The sequence below is a fragment of the Anolis sagrei genome, chromosome 4 (assembly GCF_037176765.1).
Source record: "Anolis sagrei isolate rAnoSag1 chromosome 4, rAnoSag1.mat, whole genome shotgun sequence".
Taxonomy (NCBI): Eukaryota; Metazoa; Chordata; class Lepidosauria; order Squamata; family Dactyloidae; genus Anolis; species Anolis sagrei.
Window position 1 is genome coordinate 150,756,979 of NC_090024.1, and position 21,125 is coordinate 150,778,103.

General features: G+C 38.5%; 1 protein-coding gene across 1 annotated transcript in view; it reads left to right on the forward strand.

The window, feature by feature from the left end:
• The first annotated feature begins 5,016 nt into the window (after positions 1–5,016).
• HFM1 (helicase for meiosis 1) overlaps positions 5,017–21,125 on the forward strand; it is a 61,528-nt gene continuing 45,419 nt past the window's right edge. The window contains exons 1-8 of the mRNA XM_067467053.1: positions 5,017–5,078; positions 6,314–6,426; positions 9,656–9,755; positions 12,596–12,858; positions 13,756–13,803; positions 17,094–17,164; positions 18,628–18,760; positions 20,232–20,383. Of these exons, the coding sequence (XP_067323154.1) occupies positions 5,017–5,078; positions 6,314–6,426; positions 9,656–9,755; positions 12,596–12,858; positions 13,756–13,803; positions 17,094–17,164; positions 18,628–18,760; positions 20,232–20,383 (942 nt within the window). The remainder of the gene's footprint in view (positions 5,079–6,313; positions 6,427–9,655; positions 9,756–12,595; positions 12,859–13,755; positions 13,804–17,093; positions 17,165–18,627; positions 18,761–20,231; positions 20,384–21,125) is intronic.

The window sequence follows — 21,125 nt, forward strand, 5'->3', positions numbered from 1 at the left end:
CTTGGCCTCTGGAGAGAAAAAAAAGTTGTATCACTCCTGGGAGATTCCCTCTGGCTGACATGCAAACAGTATTGTTTGGGTCCCGGGGGGAGCTGTGTTTAGTTCTCTTAGGGCCCAATTTGGCAACCGCTTATGCACTTGACTAACTTCAGGGAAACAATTTGCATGAGTAATCTTATTCAGATGTTATAAGTGTTTGAATTTTATTTCTTGTAAGATCTGAAAATAAAAAAAATGCATATTAAAAATACTGAGTCACTGTTTTTCTGTTCAAAAAGAAACTGATTGAAACAATTCGGTACAAAATCTGATTAATTCAAAGTATTCTAAAGACATTGGAGTAGCAACCTTTCTGCTGAAAGTAATAGTTATAATCTAGTATAGAATGTGCACAAAATAAAATTTTAAAATGTGTGTGTGTTTAAAAGGTACAATTTTACTAGCTAATTATCTGCATATGATGGCTACATTATACATTTCCCTTTTCACTTATTATTGCTTCTATTGTCATAATTCAGTCTTGGCATGGAAAATTGCTTGTGTTTCTATGCTCAGTGGTAAACTTCCATGGAACTTTGCAAGCTTTTAACAGATTTGTACTTAGATGAAACATGTCTTATTTCATTGCTGTATGGATCACTGACCCGTGACTTTCTGGTGTTCGTGATTTTTCTAGTCATATTGCTCCAGAATGTACAGGTTTATGGCTTGTTATGTGATCTCTGTGAGTCAAAAAAGACTCAAAACATATGGCTGATCAGATGTTGGGCTTGAGGGAAATCAAAAATTAAACTGTCTCAGAGCTGTTAAGAGGCTGCTTTGCTATATATTTTATGTGATGTGTTTGTGTATATGAGTGTTGAAGGAGATGCCATCTTGGGACGAGGCTAAGGAAAAAAAATAGTTCTGAAAAGTGAACAGTTTCGATGTTCGCTTTAATCTTTAAAGTTCGGCCAGCTAAAAGCAGATGTTGCAAACTAAGATGGAAACTTGCCTCGGGCCAAAAGAATCAGAAAACAGCCTTTCTAATGGTAACAAAGGAAAACTGGTTTCTAAAACTACAGTGGATAGACAAGATCTTGTCAAAGTTCACCATCCTTGCTTCCCACTGGCTTCACTAATGACTCTTTAGACCAAACCTTAGAAAAGTTACCTTTTTGCACTGAAGCGCCCCAAGTCACAATGCCACTAGTATGTTAAACTCTCCCATTGAAATAAATGGCTTGTAGGTGCTTTAGCTTGACAAGTCTGCCCGGTGTATTGATAAAACATACCCAACATTATTTTTATTTTGTGTTTCCTCTATTAAATAAACAAGCTTCTACAAGCTATAGTTTCCATCATAGTGGGTTGCTGTGAGTTTTCCTGGCTGTATGGCCATGTTCCTGAAGCATTCTCTCCTGACGTTTTGCCCACATCTATGACAGGCATCTTCAGAAGTTGTGAGATCTGCTAGAAACTAGGCTTTATATATCTGTGGAATGTCCAGAGTGGGAGAAAGAATTCTTGTCTGCTTGTGGCACTTGACCACCTTGATTAGCATTGAATGGCTTTGCAGCTTCAAAGTAATGGCTGCTTCCTGCCTGGGGGAATCTTTTGTTGGGAGGTGTTAGCTGGCACTGATTATTTCCTGTCTGGAATTCTCCTGTTTTCAGAGTGTTACTCGTTATTTATTGTCCTGATTTTAGAGTTTTTTTAAATACTGACAGCCAGATTTTATTCATTTTCATGGTTTCCTCCTTTCTGTTGAAATTGTCCACATGCTTGTGAATTTCAATGGCTTCTCTGTGTGAATTTCAATGCTGTGTGTCCAAGAAACACACAGGGATGAATGACAGAAACGACCCAAAGTTCCAGGAATGATCCTAGTAGTGGAAAGACCACATGCGCAGTATGGAAGCGCTGTCTTTGTCAAACCAGGCCTCCAAGTCAGCAGTGCCCACAATACTGAAGAAAACAATATCGAGGTTCTAACAGTAGAGCTTAATAACATCACCATCACCTCTGTGTACAAGCCCCCAAATGAAGAGTTCTGCTTCTCCTCCCCCGAGAACTTTGACAGGCACCAAAGGGCGGTAGTAATTGGTGACTTCAACAGCCATAGTCATATATGGGGCTATACCCAAGAGGACAGAAATGGAGAGGCTGTCCTCTCTTGGTCTGAACTCTACAAACTATCACTCATCCATGATAGCAAGCTCCCACCATCCTACAACAGCGGGAGATGGCACCGAGGTTATAACCCAGACCTCTTATTTGTGAGTGACAGCATTGTACAGCAATGCACTAAATCAGTGGGACCACCAATTCCAAACACACAGCACCGACCAATAATATGCCAACTGTTCCCAACAATAAGGCCTCAAGAAGTTCGATTTAAACGAAGATACAACTTCAGAAAGGCAGATTGGACTAAATTCTCAGACATGATAGATGACATGATCACATCGGTCGCGCCAATCCCTGAGGAATACGAGCATTTTATTAAATAGTGAAAACCTGCTCACGGGCCTCTATACCTGCTCACGGGCCAAAATACAGAAATATCTGTATTTTGCATAAATGTGCATGAGGAGATATCTTGGAGATGGGACCCAAATCTGAATATGAAATTCACTGATATATCACATACACTTTAGATTTTTATTTATTTATTTATCGTGTCATCAGCAACCATACCATTTTGTTACAATTCTAACAGAACAAAACAAACACACAGATTAAAAAAAAACCCAAAGAAACAAAGAAACAAAAAAAACAAAAACAAAACACAGATTTTGCAAGCTTGGTAGCTGATTAAATGTCCTTTGACCAGTATCTGGCCACTTGGAGTGCCTCTGGTGTTGCCGCAAGAAGGTCCTCCATTGTGCATGTGGCAGGGCTCAGGTTGCATTGCAGCAGGTGGTCTGTGGTTTGCTCTTCTCCGCACTCGCATGCCGAGGATTCCACCCTGTAGTCCCATTTCTTAAGATTGACTCTGCACTTTAGATGCAAAGTCTGAAAAAATGTTTTATAGACAGCATTTTCAACATATTTTATTCATTAAACCATTTTTGATACATTGAACCACCAGAAAATAAAGGCATCATTATCTCAGTCACCTATTTGCACAGTTTTGGATTTTGTTGTACTTTGGATTTCCATAGAAGGGATGTTCAACCTGTAGTTGGTTATTTTGACATTTGGTACCATATATGCAAGTCACCAATAATCTGAAGCCCCTTCTACATTGCCATATAAAATCCAGATTATCTGATTTGAATTGGATTATATGGCAGTGTAGATTCAAATAACCCAATTCAGAGTAGAAAATAAGCCACAGAAACCCCCAAAGTTGCTTACTCTGATCGAAAGGAGGTTCTCTTCCTATATATTTAACTATAGGGTTGAAATGAAATAACTCAGGGCCTTTCCACACAGCCCTATATTCCAGAATATCCTGAGGCAAAAAAATCCCACATTATCTGAATGTGGACTCAGATAACTCAGTTCAAAGCAGATATTGTGGGATTTTCTGCCTTGATATTTTGGTATATAGGGAAGGATCCTAAGGCCTCTTCTACACTGCCATGTGATCCAGATTTACCCAGGCCTGCTGTAGAAGCTATTTGTGCACACAGGAATTGAAATGTAAACATATTTATGGCATAAAGCATAAAAAATAGAAGGCAAAACTATTTCTGATGCCTCACACAACAAACTACGCTTCCTAGAACTGTTCCTTTGCCACACTTGGATATATAGTAATATCCTTTGTTTTCTGAAGGCTTTCTAAGGCCTTTCTAAGGCCCCTTCCACACAGCTGAATAAAATCCCACATTGTCTGCTTTGAACCGGAATATATGGCAGTGTGGACTCAGATAATCCAGTTCAAAGTGGAAATTGTGGGATTTTTGCCTTGATATTCTGGCTATGTGGAAGGGTCCTAAGAAGGGGAAGGATTCCTTATTCTCTGTGCTGTTAAGCCAAAAATAGTATTTCCGTGAGGGAGTGTGAGCTTGCTTTTCTCCTTCAAAAGAAGTAGGCCGCAAAAATGAAATGTTTGTTGTTTCAAGCATTTCTTTGGCCTGTTCTCTCAGTTTTTTTCCACCTCAGTTTTAGGTTGCCATTAGAGGCCAGGAAAACCACTTGAGGGGGCATTATTTTGACTGGAAATAGAGGGACAATTACATTGTATTTTACCAAAAAGGCCAGCCACAGTTGAAAACCACATTGTTGAACTGCCCTTTGTGCTAAAATCTTCGTGGGCTGTTCTGGTTTTGAATTTATTTGATGAGAGGCCGCTATATTTACCACATTTGTTACTTTAGTTGCAAAGGAAAAGACTCCCATAAATAAACCAGTGCTATTTCCATTCTTATTGAGTTTAGTTATTCAGGGGACTTCAAAATGACTGCTTGGCAGGTTGTTCTGACTGTACACTGAGGGGGAAAGGAGTAAGGCAGCTGGTCTTTCCTCGTTTGTTTTAGGCCCCATTTATACTGCCATATAATCCGGTTTCTGAATGCAGAAACTGGATTTAAACTGGATTATATGAGTCTACACCAGGCATGGGCAAACTTGGGACCCTATATGCATTTTGGACTTCAACTCCCTTCATTCCTAATAGACTCAGGCCTTTTCCTTTTCCCCCTCAGCCGCTTAAGCAGCTGAAGGGGAAAAGGAAAGGGCCTGAGGCGATTAGGAATGATGGGAATTGAAATCCAAAATGCATATAGGGTCCCAGGTTTGCCCATGCCTGGTGTAGACTCATACAATGCAGTTCAGTATAGTTAAATTGCATTATATGAGTCTACACATACCACATTAAGCAGTTTCAAACTGCATTATATGGCAGCGTAGGATGGGGCCTGAGCTATATCGCAGGGTTGTTGTAAGAATAAAGGAAGACAAAGCATGTCTGTCAAGGTGTAAACTGGGAGGAAACACAGGATATAAATGTTATAAATAAATAAATAAATAAATAAATAAATAGTTGATGTCTTTGTCTCCTACAGCATATCTCAGTTTGATACAATGACCGACTCTGCTTTTTACCTGGACAATTTGTTTTTCGAAGGACCAAGTGGAAAGCAAATGTAAGTTGGTTTGTGACCCGGTGAATCTTACGTATTGTTGTTTTTTGGTTTGGTTTTGTCATATTTTCAGTAAAACACTTGAAATTAATCTTCACCCAGTCATAATAATGATACCGTTGGCCAGATGTTGTGTTATATCCCTGACTGCTTTTGTTACCCCTTGTCATCTCGTTTCATCTTAAATTTACATTTCACTGTGGAATTATATGACTCAAAATGGCCCATTCCTATTCAGTTAAGCTAACTTATTTCAAGTATTGCAAATGTGACCCACTTCTTGTTTTATTTCCTCTAGTTTCCCCTGATTCATGTTTCTCGCATCCCATTTTCATATTATATGTGTGCATCCTTTTGTATCTGACCCATATCAGCAGCTGAACACCATGTTTGTTTGAGTCCAGTTGCAAGATTAGACACTTTGCTTTTTCTCATTAGCTGGTAACTTCTGGCCTTGGGGCGGAGTGGGGGGGATCTAATTTTCCCATGCTTTCTGACATGGGGGCCCCGATCAAAATACAGGGTTAGTCAAAATGCATAGGCCAATAAGCCATTCAGTTGAATGGCTTATTGGCCTATGCATTTTGACTAACCCTGTATATGTGATACCATTAGTTCCCCACCACCATCGCAGATAGGAGGTGAGGTCCCAGTGTTGCTGCATATACAGTATATATTGCATAATAAATAAAATGCATTGTATTACACATTGGCTGTACAGTTCGTTCATTAGTCTTCTTAATGGAGGATCCATATCAAAACATAGCAAAGCAAAGTTTTAATGTGCATTTAATTTTAATTTTTAAATTTTAACTTAAATGTGTCTTAATTAGTTGTTGTCCAAAAGTATCAAATAGTTGCCCTATGTAAAGCTATCTTGAGTCCCCTTCGGGTTAGAGAAATGCAGAATACAAATAGAGTAAATAAAAACAGTTCCTTCAGTTTCAATTGCAGAAGATCACAGAGCAGAACACCTCCAAATATGAAGATCTACAATTGTGCGCGGTGGCCCACTTGTCTGCCAAATTTACATTTAACTAGAATAGTTAATAGAAACCTTCCATTTGAATATAACACCTCTTTCAAACTTCACATTTTAATATAGCACATTTCCCGAGTTAACATTAAAATGGATAATTTAGAATGACACATGAGTCAATATGTTCTCTTGTGGTTTGTCATTAATTTGGTTGGAAATGCTTAATGCTTCTTGTTTCATATTAATATGCTGGAATCAGATCTCTAGAAAATGAACAGCCAACTAACTGGTATCTTGCACCTGTTCCATCTGCTTATGAAATCCCACCCACTCAAGAGCTTCAAATGGAACTGGGGAAAAATAACCAAAAAGGTAACATGTTTTGAAGATATTTCTAATATAGAAAACCATATAAGAGTAAAATGAATGCCAGGTTATTTACTTGAAATAAGGAAGCTTGCTTCCCCTCAATGTACAGAGTGAGTTGAATCTGAACCAAACAAAATAATATGACATAATTCCATATCTTCTCCCTATGAGCAGAAGCAGAGTTATGATAAATTGCCAATTGCAAGTTGTTGTTGTTTGCCTATCCTTTTTCTGATATATGATGGCCCTGAGGCAAATCTATCATAGGATTTCCTTGGCAAGATTCATTCAGAAGGGGTTTGTCAATGCCTCCATCTGAGGGTGAGATAGTATGACTTGTCCAAGGTGACCCAGTGGTTTCTGTGGCTCAGTGGGAATTTGAGGGCCCTTCCATACATGAGTAAAACCAGTGCCAAAATAACCTGCTTTGGTGGGGGTTTTAGTCTCCACCCAAACCCTGGCTTTCTTGAAATCAGGATGGTATAAAGCCACCCCGAAGCACCCCCACTTCCCCCTAAAACTCACAAAAAGCCCCCTGGCCACCATAAATGCTCTCCTTGCGACCTCCTGGCATGAGGAAATGACACCTGAGAGATGGGAGGGGTACAGGGGAAAATCCCTCCGCACCCCCCATCTCCTAGTGTGTCATTTTCTAGCACCAGGAGGACATGAGGAGAGGATTTATGATGGCCAGGGACCTTTTTTGTAAGTTTCAAGGAGAAATTGGGGGCTGGAGGTAGGGTGCTCTCTAGCACCATTGGACTCCAGGAGCCTAAAAGGTGTCAGATGGCTATGGCAATGGTTCTCAACCTAGGGTCCCCAGATGGTTTTGGCCTTCAACTCCCAGAAATCCTAACAGCTGGTAAACTGGCTGGGATTTCTGGAAGTTGTAGGCCAAAAACATCTGGGGACCCCAGGTTGAGAACCACTGGGCTATGGGATCTGACTCCCAGTGTCATGACCACAGAAGTCAGTTCTCAAAGGCCCAATACCCCATTAGATCTTCAGGAAGGCCTGGATATAATGAGGTATTTAATTAATTCAGAACAATCCATGGAAACTTTGGTTTATTCCGAATTAATGTGTTTTTCTGGAGGGGTCCTTTGGAAGCCCATGTTTTGGGACTGCCTGTATGGGCCCTGAATCTCGGTCTCCAGAGTCATAGGACCTCTTCACACAGGGCAAAAATACCCCATTTTGCCACTTTATTTCACAGCTTTAATGGGGCTTGCTGTGTGTCATCGAACTATGCACGGCAGGTCCCATCGACTTTCCTCAAAAAGTGGACATGAAGCACCTGAAGGTACTTTGTCCTTCACCACAGGGAGGAAAGTGTTGTTTGGGTAGATCAGGTAACTACCCTCACTTCCCAAATCTCTGTGTGATGGCAGAAAGGGCGGCGAGGCAACACACGTTGTCACCCTTTCTGCCATCTGATGAGGGGAAAAAAAGTGTCCCAAAGGACCCTCTTTCGTCCCTCTGGGTGATGAGGGGAGGAATGAGGGTATGTGGGCAATGGCACAATCCAAAAGGGCCATGTGAAGAGGTCCATAGTCCAGTGATCAAACCACTATACCCAATAACTAGGCTGTAAGACAGGTTTAAAAAATTCCCTCTCCCAACACTCTAAATTGCTGTTCATCCCAGAAGAGTAGGTGCTATTGACAGCACTTGCAAGTTTTCTCCCCACATGAAAAATGTAATAAGAGTGAATTGATTTTAATTGGGACCATGGTAGAGAGACAATTTTAACCCAATACTTAGTAATTCTGATCTTGAGGTTGGGCAGAGAATATTATAAGGGAAGAAGTCCCAATCTTGATTATGTATATTATATCATATATAAAGCCACCATGAGTCCCCATGGGGAGATGCAGCGGGGTATAAATAGAGCTTGAATGATTGATATATATTGCCAGATCCCGATATATGAAAACCCAGCACACACCACACACATCTTATTTGGACTGCATAAACAGCCTTGCTGCAATGCAATTCAGACTGTTTTATCTACATCTCCATGTGTGTGTGTGTTTTGTTTTTTTGCTTCCACACTTCCACGTGTTACTCAAATTGAATGTCAATGGAAATTTCTGGGGAATATGATTAGGAGGACAGTGTGTGTGTGTTGTTTTTATTTATTTCAGACATTAAATTTCTGAGTCAGGCACCAAACTCTCTGATTTTCATATTTTGTGGGCTAAGACTGGGCTAAGGATACAGTAATAAGTAAAAAAGGATAAATGAATGCAACAGTGTCAGCCTATTTAGATAGCAAAAGGGGAAAATGAATAAAGATATATTGGGCATGTAACAAATTTAGTGCACATTCCAGCCAGTGGGAATAATTTAAATGATCTATTCTTTGAGATCTTCAGAGCATACTATGTACAGGTTGGGACTCGTTGTGACCAAAGGTTGATTTCTTTCCTATGTAGTGAGTTATAATTTGAAACATTTTGTTTCAAAGTAAGGTAAAGTTTATTTACTTTTTTGAAAAGGTAGTTCAGCTTTCATGTGAAATGCTAATATGGGGTTCCTTAACATTTGAAACATTTGACAAATCGATTTTCATTCTGTTTTAAAAAGTAGTGCGGAATAGATTATAAAATGTAGGAATAAAATTGTCTGTATAAACCAGGGTGGGTTTATACAGACAACCCCAGCTTACCTCATCTCTGGCTTTGATAGCTGGGGTTATTGGGAGTTGCATGCCAACAACATCTGGAGAACTGCATGATTCCCACATATGACATAGACGAAAAGTAATATTTATTACGGTACATTTGTGATTCAAGCAGTTTTCTGGATGTTTTGCTGAAATTTGTATCAGAGCAATATAATTGCTCTTCTACCAGTGCATTAAAAAACAAAAACAAATGAGATATTTTGTGGATAGTATTAATGGCAAACTGCAAAAGAACAATAAGATTAACTTCTATTTTTTTGTTATAGAACTTTGAATTGCCAGTTCATTGGTCAGAATTGCATGCTTCATCGTTTTGCATGTATAGTTCTCAAAGATAATTGATATGGTACCTGTTAAAATTATAGAATCCTAATAGTGTAAATATATGTGCCCTAAGAATTCTAACAAGTTATGAATTAATTCTATAATTCCCAATAAATTTGAACAAGCAATGTCTATGAGCATTAAAGTAGGAGAGATCAATGTACTTCATTTATTTTTGCTCCATTGTTCTTTCATGACCTTGATTAATATGAAACACAGCTTGTCAACTGTCTTGTTGGAAACCATCAGAAAATAAAGTATTAATTAATTTTCCAGAAGAAGTCAGTGATGAAAGTGTCTGCTCAAAATTCAGGAAAAGGTAGGGTTTTTTAGCCAATTATAAAAATTCATCAAATATCAGAACTATATTATTTTAGATACATTTGTCAAAGACTGAGTTTTTGATCTTTGAAATGAAAGTGCTTAATAGGGCTCCAGGCAGTTGCGTTAATATTCTTTTGAATATAAGAAAACTGAGATACTTCCTTTTGGCAGTATTTTAATATAGTAATTAGATTTGCTCTAGGCACAACCCTTTTTAAACAAGGATTTAAACACAGGATTTAGTTTATTACTTTAGTTAAGAGGTGACTTACTATCACATACATGCTAAAATCCCACACAAAGACATAGTCTTGTGGCATCTTCCAGATAGATTAGTTTAGCTGGTTATGTTGTCATAAGATTCTTATGAGCAGTACAACAGCTTTAGAAATCAATCTCAACATTCATATTATTTTTATAGATATGGATTGCAATCTTATCCAATTTACTGTGGTAGACAGTATGTATTTTAGGAATTTACCCTATAAGTCCAGGTAACTTTAAACTATGTAGGATATACCTGGATATCTTGAATTCTGATACTCAACCCATCTGCAAATTGTATGTATGCTCTTTTGAAATCTAATTGTATTATCTGGTGGAAATAAATTACAAGTGAGCAGATTTCTCTCTTACAGAGAGAAAGTATTGTTAACTTTTTTAAACTTTTCAAATGTTCTTATAATTTACCTGCTCAAATAACTTCAGAATATGGAAACTATGTGGTAGGTTCCATAGTATTAATTGCTTTGCATGTTATGTTGAAACAGGATGAAAGAGTTTCTGAGTAAATTTCTCCTAGTGGAAAGTTGCCATCTTCCCCATGCTGCCTATCTTGGAAATTACCAGTTCAAAATACCTATTGGTAATTACAAATAGTGACTTGAAGTTCCATTTTATGATCACAAAATTACATCCTAAATTTACGTAAAATCAATGTAACTTAGGTGTCATGACAATAACATTGGAAGTTACTTCTATAGTTACAAGTGTGTTGCCTCAATAAATTGTTCAGAAGGAATATCACATGGCTAAAGTGCAAGCTCATGTTCTGTGCTTTGTGTTTTCATGGGTGCTGAGGTTATGATGAAGTGAACGGGGGGGAGGGGTATGTGTTTTGTACTATGGTGTATATCAAAGGTTTATATTTTTCTGATGTTTGAGGAAAAAAACTAAAAGTAATTATTCCAGTACTTTTGAAGACTAGAAAAGCAAAGTTCCTATTCAAAATTGCAAGTATAGCGCTAACTACTTTGGAGTGCTGAACTATAATAGCAGATAATTATTTTGAAAGTAACTACCCAAAATCTAATATGCCACAAATGTCTTACTTTGGATATTACCGTATATACTCAAGTATAAGTTGACCCAAAAATAAGCCAAGGCACCTAATTTGACCACACACAAAAAACCTGGGAAAACTTATTGACTCGAGCATAAGCCGAGGGTGGGAAATGCAGCAGGTACTGGTAAATTTCAGTAGGTTAAATGTTTTTGGATATTTACATAAAACTAGAATTTAAGATAAGACTGTCCAACTCTGATTAAATCATTATTCTAACCTTCTGCAATGTAAATGTGCTTCTGTATCCTTCCAATAATCATCACAGTTTATTTTAACTTTAGATTTTGGGGGAAATGCTGTGTGTATATGAATAAGAAAAAAGTGGGAAAGACTAGCTTGGGGGTGGAAAAGGACTAGAAACGTGAAAAGTGAAATTTCCTGTGTTTTTAATGCTAAATTTTATACTGTTGTGTTGTATATTATTTCAATTTTGCATTTTATGTATTTTGCTTGTTTTATGGTGTTTGTGTTATAGCTTGTATTGTATTGATGGGCATGGCCTCATGTAAGCCGCACCAAGTCCCCCTGGGGGAGATGGAGCGGGGTATAAATAAAGTATTATTATTATTATTATTATTATTATTATTATTAAAGGTTGGAATGGTAAGGGGTGGTTGAAAAAGTACAAAAATGAGGTAGAAAAGGGGTAGCTGGAAAAGTAGGACAGATTGGGATGGGAAGGGGGCACAGCAAGAGGAGAGGAAGGTGCACGAGAGAGGAAGACAGGAAGGCGTGCAGCCTCTCCTCCTCTTTTGGCACAGTGACCTAGCTGGGTTGCTGTGCAGAGAGGTGAGGGTCCTGGTGGGAAGGGCTTCTTTCAGCTCCATGTCTTTCCGCCAGGACCCTCTCTCAAGTATAAGCCGAGGGGGACTTTTTCCAGTCTAAATAAAGGGCTGAAAAACCAGGCTTATACTCAAGTATATACAGTACCTTTAAAATGTAATGCATAATTGCATGCTTACTGTTTTTCTAGGAATTAGATTGGGTCTGAAACCAAATGAGCTTGGGAGTCTTGTAGTTCTAGGCCCAAGTCTGCATAACATGTTCACTTCTATCCTGAATGTGTCCAACTCATCTGTGTGATGATCCACCAAGCATTGGATTAATCTCCCTTTTTGGTACAGGAATTACAGGTGTATAAGTGAAGGAATTTTTTTGGTTAATAAATTTATTTTGGCTGAGGAAAGATTATGCATTCGTATGATAAATTGATTATCTTAGGGAAGTTAAATGACATGAAGGAACAGCAATTACTTTTTTTGACTGTGTCAAGGAACAGCGCCATATTTGTGCCCATTGGCTACAATTGTTTCTTTCTTTCCTGGAAACTTGGCAGGGACCAGTAATCAATTGCATTGGGGACCAGCAGTCCAGGACTATCACTTTGAGGAGCACTGATCCATAGTATATAATTATGTAAGTGTTGTGTATTACATTATCCTATAATAATATCACTTTGTATAATAAACATCCATCTGCATTTCTTGCAGCTTATTTAAAGCAACCAATTATACCTATGGAAATCCAAGCAACACAGAGAAAACAAATACCAATAAAGGAATGGACACATATTGTAATATTACTACCCATGAAGAGATGAACATAGATCTGTGGAAAAATAATATGCAGATGTCGCAATATTCAGATTTTAATCTGCTTAGTGTAAATGATATTATATCTGCTTCTGCAAATGGAAAGGGAATTGAAAATGCATACTCATTTCCCTGTGTTTCAAAGACTTCTAGTGTGGAAGGTAAATTACACCTTTTCTTGTAATTTTTCCCAACAAAAGATATTTACAACACAGGCTTCATGCAATAACTATGAGTAATGTATATTCATGAACAGAACTGTAGATGGAGTCAAGAAATACGCAACAGTTAAATCTGTTCAAGTAATATAAGGTAAGGAGCATAGTAGTATTCATGCAGAAGGTCAGAAGGAAATTAGAAAAAAGAGATGTGAATCACAAAAGGGTACAGCTAAGCCAGAGAAGACCAAAGTAATTATAACTGGGTGGAATTAAATGAATGTCTCAGGGAGCTTAGTGCTGTATATTTTCAGGTCAAGCCAGTGAAACTGATGAAAAGAAAGATTTGCATTGTCTTATCACATGTCCTTTCCTCCTTTGCTTGCTCTCCTCCATCATCACATTTAATATATCTATGTTGCAGAAAGAAATTAATCCAGACGTTTGCATGCAATGCTTCCTCTTTCATTCTATCTTGGTATTGCACAGGGCCACTCATTTGTTTATTTATTGAAGTTAATATTCCTTTTCCTGCCAAAAACATGATGCTAAAACCAGGTAGGCAATTTGAAATGGAAGTATGCAAGTGCTGAGCCCCTTTGGGAGAGGCAGGAGAGCATTTAAATTAGGAACAGGTGCATGTATAATACCTTTGACTTGGTTTCTCACTGTCGCTCTGACAGCTAAACATTTTGAATGGCTATATCTTGGCTGGAAAACCTTCAGGTGTAAGTTTTCAGTACCACAGAAAGCTGCAGGAAGACAGGGAAGGATTGGAAGATGATCTCAATGCTCAGCCAAGTTTAGCTTTGGATTTAGCCCATTTTGGTTCTTTATTTGTGTTTTTAATGTATATTCTTAATGTATGATGCTTAAAACTAATACAGTTTTATTAACTAGGAGTACCTGAAAAGGAATTTAAAGCTTTGAGGCCTGTGACTGAAATCCGTATCCTTTAACGTTCTGTGAATATAGAAGTATAGTTTCATGATTTCCTATGATACAAATAATAATTCTATTTAGGATGTTTTCAAAATCTACAAACAGAACGGGTGATCACAGAGGCCATAATAGGAAAACTCATTGAGGAAACTCATTTATAATTGAGATTATGATCCAGAAGATGAAAAATGAACATATCTATGGCCTATGGCTTTATTATAGTAATACCTATATAGTCTGCAAGCTTCCTCTGTGTTTATGCTGTGGATGTAACATATCTTGATTTCAGTAAGGCTCTTGACAAGGTTCTCCGTGATCTTTTTGCAAACAAACTAGTAAAATGTGGGCTAAATAATCCTACTGTTAGATGGATTTGTAATTGATTTAGTGACCAAACTCAAAGCATCCTGGAAATACATGACCAGTGGGATGCCGCAGGGTTCTCTCCTGGTCCAGTACTACTCAACATCTTTATCAATGACTTGGATGAAGGTTTAGACTGAGGGTGTTCTTATCAAGTTTGCAGTCTACACCAAATTGGGAGAGATAGCTAATACTCTAGAAGACAGGATCAGAATTCAAAATAACCTGAACAGATTAGAGAGTTGGGCCAAAACTAGCAAAATAAATTTCAGCAAGGAGAAATGTAGGATGCTTTACTAAGACAGAAGAAACAAATGCACAGATACCAGATGGGTAACACCTGGCTAGACAAGAGTGAAAAGGATCTTGGAGCCTTACCATCTCATCACAAAGGGCACTTTTCCGTGGCATATGCCTGCTCCATCCTACATAACCCACGGAGCCGCCGTCTCCCTTCAAACAACGCCGGCAAGGCTCCATGTGTGATGTAGGGTGGTGCCGGTGCATGCCACCACTGCAGCAGTATGGGAAGCTTCCCATGTTGCCATAGGAAGCCGGGGGGAAGCCACGCAATCGACGCATCCCTCAATGGGATCAGCTGGAACATGAGACGGGTGATGTGGGGCATGGGACTCCAGGTTCCCCATGCCCCCCAACAATGTGGGGCAATTCCAGTAGCCGCGTGACAAGGTCATCAGTAGACAACAAGTTGAACATAAGCCAACAGTGTGATGAAAGGATGTCATAAGGAAGAGGGAGCAGGCTTGTTTCTGCTGCCTTGGAGATTAGGACTCTGAGCAATGGGTTCAGATTACAGGAAAGAGATTCCACTTAAACATTAGGAAGAACTTCTGATTGTAAGAGCTGTGGAATTCTCTGCATCAGGGTGTGGTGGAAGCTTCTTTTTGAGACTTTAAAAAAGAGGCTGGATGACCATCTATCAGGAATACTTTGTGCTTTTCCTGTGTGGCAGGGAGTTGGTTTAGATGGCCCATGTGGTCTCTTTCAACTCTATTATTGTATGATTCAGTATCAGAAAGAAGATGCTTTTTGAAGACTGTGAAGGTTTGGCATGAATTTGGGCTCTCATTGGCAAAATGGGGCCACATCAACACAAGTCGGCAAATCCAGGATCAGGCTGAAGCAGAAATGCTTTAGACTGGCCCTGGAGGCAGCCACACACAGCTTTCCAAACCAGCTGCAGTGAAGGGCAGTGAAGAATCCACATGGTCCAGCTGGGCTGAGAGCATGTCCACACTCCTGAACTCTCACTTTACCTTCTTTGTTGCTCTCATTGTTCACAACCTGTTACAGAATTCCATGTTCACTTCTTCCTGGTTGTGGAGGTACCTTTGTTGATTGTAACACGGGGCACTCATGGTGGAACTCATGTGGAACTCTGTGGCTAGATGGGAGTGGCAACAAATGTATGGCATTGCCAGTGCCCCACGTGGACTGCAACCAGTCTGAATCAGACTCAAACCAGCTGTCCATATTGCCTTGAAGCTATAGCATACTCTGGAGTTTCAAACACACTCTAGAGCATTCCTCTACATTTCCTGAAGTGGAACAAACCTGTGATACTTGCCAGCAGTGGAAGAACTTCATGAAGACAGCCAGGAGCCAAATCAGGCTGAGTTTAAATACCCTTGTAGATGAGTTCTGGGAAGGTTTTTTATGGAACAGGAGCTTTCTTGTTCAGGCCCAGGAACTATTGCATGGAGCTGAATTGCAATTTGCTGGCTAGGTAGCCAATGAATTGAAATGAGTGGTGGTTTTCATCGTGGGAAGTTAGTTGCACTGGGGCATATTCTTGAGAAAATGTATAGAATACAGCTATGCTTTGCATGCCCGAAAGCTATTCCACCTAGACTTAAATCTGATCTGCACTTTTCATATTGATTGCAAAAATGTCAACATTTGGTTTGGCACTGCATCATGGACTTCCAGACATACATAAAATGCTGGCAAAAAATGGGTTAGACTAACCCATTTTCACCCATGTTGTAGTCCCCACCCCCTTCCAAAACCATGGGATTTTCCTCCCAGAATGGCATCCAGCTACCCTCCAGCCCCCTATTCCCTCCCCCAAAACTTACCCCACAGGATTGCCAGGCATGGGATTCCTCTCTGAAGTCATGTCAGAATGACGCTGGAGGAGGAGGGGAGAAGAAATTTCCCACAGTTCCACAGCTCTCCTGAGAGGCCCTCCATGCCTTTCAAGCATGTGGGATAAGTTTTGGGGGAGGAGAGGGGACGGGGCCGTCATCCCATTCCTTCAGTCTTTTTGAAGCTTGAAGAAGCGAGATGGCTATGGGGACTCATCACAGTTCCATGAATGAGTTCCCACAGGCTCAATACCCTATTAGACCTGGGCCTTTCAGGAAGGCCCCGATTTAATGGGGTATCTAATTAATTCGTTTTTACTGGCTGCGTTGTTTGGACGCTTCCTTTAAAAACCGAGACAGGTCCCACTTTTGGGGCCTGTCGGGATAGGCCCTTAGTCAGACTCATTAATGTAGTGAGGTCTCCATGACTTTTTTCCAAATTGAAATTTGACGCCTAGGTTGTAAAAAGGTTATTACTCCTGTCATGTGGGCTGATATCTGAATATGTCAGCAAAAGGGATGCAGTCAGGGTTTTTGTTCAAATTATGAATAAATGCTTCAGTATATTTGCACATATTTCAGCATTAATCGCAGTTTTCACAAACCATGTTTTATTCCTTGACAGATATATTACTCTTTTTTACTACTTCAGAAAGTTTCTTCTAGTGCAAAAATTGCTGACTGTCCATTTAATGATTTCTCAGACAAACATATATAAGCAGGCTTTGAATATAATTTTAAACTGAGTTTTAGAAAAAGTATTTGAGTGTCAAAATGTTGTTTCAGTTTTCAACCAATTTATCTAAACCTTAATAAGATTTTAAGCTGCTCAATTTAGAAATATTTTCAAGGAGTTCCCTTATTTTAATTATATTCAATCCAAAGCTCTTGATGATGTAAGTATGGACTAATTGAAATAGTTCTGCTATTGCATTGTTCCCCTTACATTTAGGGTAGAATATAAATAATTGATTCTTTGTTACGAATTTCATAAAATAATCTTTCAGTGGCTGATTTACATAAGCTATGCCAACATTCTGTTTTTGGGTAGTAAAATCTTTTGAGGTTCAGAGCCCTTATATATTCTTGCCAGTTTTGAAGGGTTACATCTCAACACACCCCTCCCAAATTACTTAGTAATTTCAGGGGATATCTCAGTACCCTTGTGCTGAAACAACTGGGGCATCCAGGAAGGCTACATATGGCTCATGGACTGTACTTTGTCTATCCCTTTGACCACTATAGGCCCACCAAACATTGTTGCTTGTCAAGAAGCGAGCACTATATTAGTGGCCTAATCCCATGGCTGGATACACGAGCAGATTAAATGAAAGCTCAAAGCTCTCCGTTTCCAGACAGAATTTGAAGTGTTGGCTGTGTAAAGCCCTACACACCTGCATCTATCTAAGAGACTCTAACTTCCTATATGAGCCTCACTGAGTTTTCCGATCTTTGGAGAGAAGCCTTTCTCTCAGTTTTACCACCATCACAGGAAGGAAAGGGCCTTCTCAGTGGCTGCTCCTAAATTGTGGAATTCCCTTTCTCATGAGGTCTAGTTGGCCTCCTCCCTGCTGTCTTTTTGCCAGCAGATAAGCAAGACCTTATTAAAGGAAGCATTTGGTTCTTAATATATGGGAACATATTATTCTGTTTCTATTTTAATACGTTTCTATTTTAGTATGATTAGTATGTGTTTTCAACCTTGCTTTTAACTTGTATTTTTAAACTTTTGAAGTAGAGGTTATTGTTATACTGGTATTTTATTTTTAAAGGGTTGCATATAGTCTTGAATCCCATGATGGGAGAAAGGAATCACATTACAAATAAATAAAATGATAAATACATTATTGTGCCATTTATACGTTATGAAAAATAAATGTGCAAAGTTCTTGTTGTTTAGTTTGATTTCAAAGTAATGCAAAACAACAAATCTTACTGTGTATTTTCTGTGATAGTCCACTGTCAATGCCTATCATCATCTTCTAGTGCATTCTTCTCCCCTGAGACTTGGAAATGGTACTTGTGTTAGCAACACAACTGTGAGCTTTGCTACATAATGGCCCTAGCTGTACCATATATTCTTCATAATTGCTCAGTGGCAGATAGCAATGAAAAAGTTATACTTCTGTTTTACCTTTTCTGCCCTTGTCTAAAAATAAAAGTTTATTTTGAATTCATAAGAATGTATTCTTTTGAACAATAAGCAGCATTGATTCAGCTGGGATTTTGTGACATGTGGTTTGATGAAGATGATGAAAATGATGATGATAATAATAATAGTTGTTGTATTCAGATCTTTCCAAGCATATTAGTAAAACTGATCGTTATGAAATATTTAATATTTGCTTTTCTTTTTTAGCTTCTTTATACAGACAGAAATTTTGTGATCTGTGCACCCACAGGTTCTGGAAAAACTGTAATGTTTGAGCTGGCAATAACCAGGTTATTAATCAGGGTGCCAATGCCTTGGTTAAATATTAAAATTGTTTATAGTAAGTATATAGTTGAAGGGCTAATTCCCTTTTTGTTTAGCTTTGAACCCCAATGTCACATCTTACGTTTGCTTTCACCAGCAGGCACGCATTTCGATCTCATGTTTGTTTTGCTGTTGTAATGAGGAATTTGTGAGGTTTCATTAGAATCCAGTTTTGAGTAATCTTTTTAGTCTTATCACTTGAAATACTGCAGCTAGGCTCTTCTGTAATGAAACCTACTAATTGTTAACAGCAAAAATTATGAAAATATTTTGATTGTTTCCTTGAGGGTTACCTTTTTATGCAGAATGAAGTGATGGTGAAATGGGCCTAATGTACTTTCTTATGAAAACCAATGGAAAGTTAGTATAGTTAACCCTTCATGTGCAGGTTTGACTTTGTTGATTTGAGTATTCATGGAGTTATTAATACATTCTTTCTAGAGATCACACAGGGCATTTTTGCATGTTTTGCTGCTTTTATTCGCAGCAAGGACGGGGCAAAAGGGCCACGTGAAGAGGTCACAAAACTCTCTGTGTACTCCAGTATGTTTCAATAGTACACTTCTGCCATGGAATTATTTATTCATTATAGAATGAATGCAGTTGGACAGCACTTTACCTGCCATGGCGAATTGCTGTGGAATCATGGGAGCTGTAGCCTTTTCTGCCAAAGAGTGCTGGTGCTTTCCCAAACTTACATCCTCCAGGAATTCATAGCACTGAGCCATGGCTGTTAAAGTGGTGTCAAACTGCATTCATTCTACAGTGTAGAAGATGCATGCCAAGAGATTTCTAATCAGATGTTCTCCTATTTAATAAAATGTAATTTGCAGTTTTCCTACTTACGTGAGAGTCCTGTACTCCTAAGCCAACAAATTTGTATATTAGTTCCTCGATAAGCATATTTTTTGTCATTTGTCTGCATATAGGCCAAGGAAATGAAAGGGTTTTGAATCTGACCCAAGACTTTTCCCAATTCACCTCAGGTATAAGATTTCCCATTTGGCATTAGCAGAAAAGCAGTGACAATGAATCTTGCCAAAACTAGACTGAGGTCTCTTTCAGGAGATTTTTTTTTCATGTGTTGGGGAATGTTTATGGGTGGAGAAAAAATGGTCTGCACTGCACCAGTGGTCCTTCAATCATCCTTTTCAGCAACTTGGGATTTTTCACTTATTTTAGTAATTATCACAAAATTTGTATGAATCATGAATGTTATATTTACTTGCCAGGCTCAAAAACTTAGGGATGTAGCATGTAGCGGATACTGTCAAGATCTCATAGTTCAAAGAAGTTCAATGAACTATTAAAATAATATAGCAGTGTAGTTTTAAGACCAGGTGAGACAATACAGGAAGGAATGGCAATCTTAAGATATAAAGAAACAAAATAGAGTTTCACATAAAAACCTGGTGATAGTAAACTACTTATTTGGAGACCTCTTTAAACATGGCTCATTTCCCCCTGCTATTCTGAAATGTTTTTAGTGGCTCCAATAAAAGCTCTCTGCAGTCAACGTTTTGATGACTGGAAAGAAAAATTTGGGCCCATTGGACTCATCTGTAAGGAACTAACAGGAGACACCGCTATGGATGATTTATTTGAAATACAGCATGCTCACATTATTTTGACTACACCAGTAGGTTTCACAATACAACTACTTTTTTGTTTTGAGAAGTTGACTACACAGTACAAAATGTAATTTCATGCAGTTCCTGTTGCTTGTTCATTAGTTAAATTTATCATTAGTTTCTAATTCTGGGAAATGACAGGACAATTTCAATATCTCTTGAAAAAAATATAGCAATGTATTTACAAATTTATAACTTGTCAATCTTAGAATTCTGTGAATGTGTGTAATGTCGAATGACAATTTTTCCCTTATGCCTTGCACAGTGATAACAGATTCCAAAAAAGAAAAAAAATCTTGGTGCCCTGGTTTTTAGGTCTGTTCTTGGAGTTATTTCAGACATTCATTGCATTGGATAGACCGCATCAGCTATAGTGCCTCAGATATGGTACATTATTTTCTATGGGTGACCGGACGAAAAGTGGCATATGGCTTATGTTCTGTATCTCAAAAACAAGAGCTGGTAGGGAAAAACTGGTGCCAATTTTTGGAATCAACATATCAAATCTTTCCAGAAACGGGGCTAACATTTGAGGCACCAAAATGTTGGCCAGTGTAATGTAATTTATACAGAAACTGATTTGAAAAAGTCAGAGAAACATCCAAATACACATTTTGATGGATTACATGCTCTGAGAAATTTTTGGATTTGTTTTATATTATTCTTGTATAAAAATGGTCTTATCTTGGAAAAGGAGCCTACGGGGGATATATTTTTACTTAACTATTAGAAATGCAATTGGTATAAATG